We start from the raw sequence: 4727 nt of genomic DNA, 5'->3' as shown, positions 1-4727 counted from the left end.
AAAACATGAATTTTAAGAAGAAAACCATGAATTTTAAGAAAAAAACCTGAATTTTAAGAAAAAAACAATGAATTTTAAGAAGAAAACCATGAATTTTAAGAAGAAAACCATGAATTTTAAGAAGAAAACATAAAATTTAAGAAGAAAACCATGAATTATAAGAAGAAAACGTGAATTTTAAGAAGAAAATCATGAATTTTAAGAAAAAACCATATACCATATACGATATATCAGTACAACTGTGTGATCTCTGGCTCCTATATACGATATATTAGTACAACTGTGTGATCTCATGGCTCCTATATACGATATATATTAAAACAACTGTGTGGTCTCATGGCTCCTATAGTTTGATTTAATGCATCACAAGCAGGAGAAGAGCAAATTTATTTGGTTATATATTAGAAATTCAAAACATTTTTCTTCTTCACATAACTCGAGAAAATTTCAATCTTTAAACAATATGTGCCTAAACATTTTTTCAGGGTTAATGTAATACGTTTTCTCACGGACAGAGTGATTTAAAAAAAAAGGGTGAACAGCAAGATTTTGCATATAATAAAGCACTTTTTTGAAAATCTCATTTTTGACAAATAGGTTTGAAATTTTAGAATTTTATTTTTTGATAGGCAATCTGATAGACCCTTTAAAAAATCTGCGAAACTGTTTTTTACCCAAAATTAGATGAGTAGAAAAACAAAAGTGCCGGAATGTATATTGTTTTTATAGCACCTTAAAATCTTAAACAGATCAGATGAGTAGTTTTGGAGAAAATGCGCGAAATTAAGTTCAGAAATCAACATATTTTAAGAATACACTTTTGTATGCGTATTTTCCTAATATTTAATTGAGATATTTTACCTATATCAAAAATTCACATTATAAAAAGAATTTAAAAAGAATAAAAATCATCAAAACGATTTTTTCAAAAATAAATTTTCAACTCATCTAATTTTTAGTAAAAAATAGTTTCTCAGCCTTTTAAAAGAGGTCTATTAGATTGCATAGCAAAACAAAATTCTAAAATTCAATACGTCTCGTTAAACATGAGATCACCCAAAAATACTTTATTAAATGCGAGATTTTGCTTTACACACTTTTTTTGACTCACCCTGTACTGTTCATTATCAAGCAGCATGTAATATACGAAAATACTGTTTTGCAAAAAACAATATTGATACTTTTAAATATTGATACATGTCTGTTTACTCGTCTGTATCTGGATTGTATACTTGAAGACGACCTAGAACACCATGCGGTCTTAATTTTGTTCCATCCTCACATCGACATTTACTCAAGAATACAATAGATCCGTCAACACAAGGTTTAGTGGCTGAAAAAAAAGATTGATTATGATACAATGGTAGGCAATAATATAAATTAAGACGACTTTAAAATTCAATTTGGATTAATATATAGCTTTTAAACAGCATGGATACAGCAAAATATGGAAACAAAGAGAAGCTGGAAATTTAAAAAAAAATATTCTCTTTAATCACTTGTTAACTTGTAATTTGAAAAAAGCTTGTTAACAATTGAAACTTTTAAAAAAAGTTGTATTCACAATATTGATATAATCGGTAACTACATACTATACTACATTCAGTTTTACTAAGGAGCAACCAACTTTAACATGCATTGTAAGATAAAGGGTTCAGAGGCGTACTCAGAGGGGGGGGGGTTATGGTTGCTTAGCCCCCCCTGGAAAAAAATCGGAGGCTTTGATTTTTTAATGGGATTCAGCCCCCAAAGTGGGCTGATTAAAAACCAAATAGTTTTCTATAGATGTAAATAGCCCCAAAATCAAAATTTGGGTTATATGTCATTTTTTCCGTGCGTCTGTGCGCCTTCCAAAAGGGTTAATCCAAATAAAATGCTTATGTCTCCACCTGGACTAATCTCTGAAAGGGTTACCTTTATAAAATGAGACTTCAAAGACGTCAAAAAACTGTTAAAACAGAACGATCCCGAGAATTATTTCAGCCACAGCAATCTATTGGCGTCTTTATTGAGTTGGTAGAGAAAGATACAAAAAATGTTACAATATTTTAAACGAATTTAAACCTACTTAGTGATTCATCGATAAGAGCGTCTGCTCCGTCGTGACAAGCTCCAGGGCACTGCGGGTAGGATCCGTCATTACAGAGAGGTCGCAGTTTAGGAATAGAGCCATCATCACAGGAACAAGAAGGACGGTTTCCTCAAAGAGACATAATTAGACAAAAATAGGACCAACCTTAATAAGATAAAGTACAGGGTGTCCCACGAAACATGACAGTTGATAAATAGTTTTGAATGTCGTCTTCCATACACTGTATTAGATACCAAAGGCTGTTTGCAGTTTATTTCGTTTAAAAAATCTTTTGCTCTAGTATATTTTACTCTGAAATCAATTTTACTATAATATGACTCCTAAATAATATTTTTATTATTGTCTTTCGTGTTAAAAAACTTATCATATTATGGAAGAAGACATTTTAAACTATTCATCCCAACTGTCATGTTTCGTGGGACACCCTGTATCAAAATAATATGACCTTCAACATACCAAAATTTTATAACCTACTTGATCTTTACCATAGATTCATAACAATTCAGATAGAACACTAGATGTCGTCTTTTCAAGATTTAGCGGTATTTCGTTCACAACAACCCTGAGGCAGAAGTCCACAGAAATTAAGGAATGCCGTGTTGAATTACAATACAGAGAGAGAGCGTTTTGTAAATCTTTTAGGCCTCTTACTCAGAGTTATTGTGAACGAAAAACTCCTTAATCTTAAAAAGACGTCTAGTTTTCTATCTGTATATTGTTATTAATCTATGATCTCTACATAATTCATATGACCGTCTTACTTATTATGACCTGGCTAAAAAATATGACATACCTAATTATCTTCTACAATTGTAGTGTCGTCGTCGATAAAATCCTCGTTAATTATTTCTATTGTGACAAAATCAATGAATACAGTGGTCGGCTTTTATCCAGGTTGTTTAAAACTTGATAGAAATCAAAATTGAGGCTGAACTCCAACCTTCGAGTGTGCGATGCGGGGAAGACTTCACTGCTGCGCTTGATTTAAAGCATGATTAAGGGGGAATGACATTTGTAGATCGAGATTGAATCCTAGCCGCAGCGCTCGGCCCAGAAAGTGTCATAACTTAACCTAACCCGTGGCCGCAGCGCTCGGCCCATAAAGTGGCTTAACCTAATCTAACCCTAAATAAAAGAAAGTGTCATAACTTAACCTAACCCGCGGCCGCAGCGCTCGGCCCAGAAAGTGTCTTAACCTAACCTAACCCTAAATGAATACTAATTTAATTAAAAATTGTTTAAAAAGTGGTCATGTACAAAAGTAAAATCTTAAGTGAAGTCTTCCCCACCTCGCACACTCGAAGGTTGGAGTTCAGCATCTGCCAAAAATTGATTACACAGAAGGGGTTCCAATCGGAATTGTGCGGAATTGCGCGCAAATGTTTTAATTGAATTGGGTGGAATTAAACGGAATTGGGCGGATCTGGACGCAATTGCTCAGAGTTAATACAGGGTTTTCAATTGCGCGCAAGTAAAATCCACTTGCGTTTGAAACCTTAATAGAAAGTGGTATTTATCATAGTGATTTACGACGACTACTGTATAATTTATAAGTAATCTACCTTTAATACCACAAGGTGGGTTTTTACAACTGCAATCAGCATTTGATCCATCTTCGCAGAGAACCATTGGATAACGACCTTAACAGTAGGATGACGACCTCTATTTGTATGTATTCCAGATACAGAAACAAAAGCCATAGAACTCAAATATAAATGTGTCAATCGTGACAGCCAATATACGTACATTCATTTTTTTATGTGGGTTGTTCTTTGTTCAGAGTGTCCCATGAAACCCAACAGTAAAAGATGACTTGAAGGTCGTCTCACGGTCTCGTCTTAGACTTTTAAAATCGTAAATCAAATGTTAGAAGTAAAATTCTAGCGTTAATATTAAAAAAAATACTCTTAGTCCTGGCATATCCAAAATGTGGTCTGTATTTTTGTGCTCTCAATATTACCGGAGATATGATTGATTTAATTAAAATTTCGATAATTTTGGTTTTATTTAATAAAATTAAAATTTGAAATACAGGTTGTCCCATGAAACATGACAGTTTGAGAATGGTTTAAAATGTCCTCTTCCATAATTTGTTAAGTTGTTTGATACCAAAGAAAATAATAAAAAATATTGTATGGGAGTCATCTTAAAGTATTATTTATTTCAACGTAAAATATATTTGAGTAAAAGATTTTTTTTAACAATAAACTACAAAAAGTCTTTAATATCTAATACAGTATATGGAAGAAGACATTCATAACTATTCATCAACTGTCATATTTCGTGGAACACCCTGTATCTCCGGTAATATTGATAGCACAAAAAAGATAGACGTCATTTTGGAAATCCCATGACTATAAGATTTTTGTGGTTATCGTTTCAAGAATCAAGAATCATACATGTAAAAGAAGGTTGAAGACTGAATGCTTAAAATAAATCCTAAGATCAAAGACGACTTTCAAATCGTCTTACTATTATTATGTTTCGGGGGACACCCTGTATCTTTTTTAATTTAGAAATACTCGGTATAGGAAGACGACATTTAAAGTAATCAATTGTAAAAACCAAATAGTTTTCTATAGATGTAAATAGCCCCAAAATCAAAATTTGGGTTATATGTCATTTTTTCCGTGCG

At 32.5% G+C, this 4727-nt stretch overlaps 1 protein-coding gene across 1 annotated transcript; it reads right to left on the bottom strand.

Moving 5' to 3' along the window:
* Window positions 1-1152: 1152 nt before the first annotated feature.
* On the bottom strand, window positions 1153-3761 carry LOC111712267 (uncharacterized). Its single transcript, XM_023486839.1, has 3 exons — window positions 3655-3761; window positions 2069-2200; window positions 1153-1333 (listed from the first exon to the last, which is right to left on the bottom strand). Exons 1-3 carry the CDS (start codon window positions 3719-3721, stop codon window positions 1206-1208), a joined length of 327 nt encoding a protein of 108 aa, XP_023342607.1. The 5' UTR covers window positions 3722-3761; the 3' UTR covers window positions 1153-1205.
* Between the last annotated feature and the right edge of the window lie 966 nt (window positions 3762-4727).

This window comes from Eurytemora carolleeae, unplaced genomic scaffold (assembly GCF_000591075.1).
Source record: "Eurytemora carolleeae unplaced genomic scaffold, Eaff_2.0 scaffold1248, whole genome shotgun sequence".
In the NCBI taxonomy this organism is placed as follows: Eukaryota; Metazoa; Arthropoda; class Copepoda; order Calanoida; family Temoridae; genus Eurytemora; species Eurytemora carolleeae.
This window is presented reverse-complemented; position numbering and strand designations above follow the sequence as displayed.

Coding starts and splice junctions, on each gene's coding strand:
- LOC111712267 (XM_023486839.1), bottom strand. CDS start 3,721: ATGGTTCTCTGCGAAGATGGATCAAATGCTGATTGCAGTTGTAAAAAC. Junction 2,201..3,654: donor CCCACCTTGTGGTATTAAAG/GTAGATTACTTA, acceptor TGTCTCTTTGAG/GAAACCGTCCTTCTTGTTCC. Junction 1,334..2,068: donor TCTTATCGATGAATCACTAA/GTAGGTTTAAAT, acceptor CTTTTTTTTCAG/CCACTAAACCTTGTGTTGAC.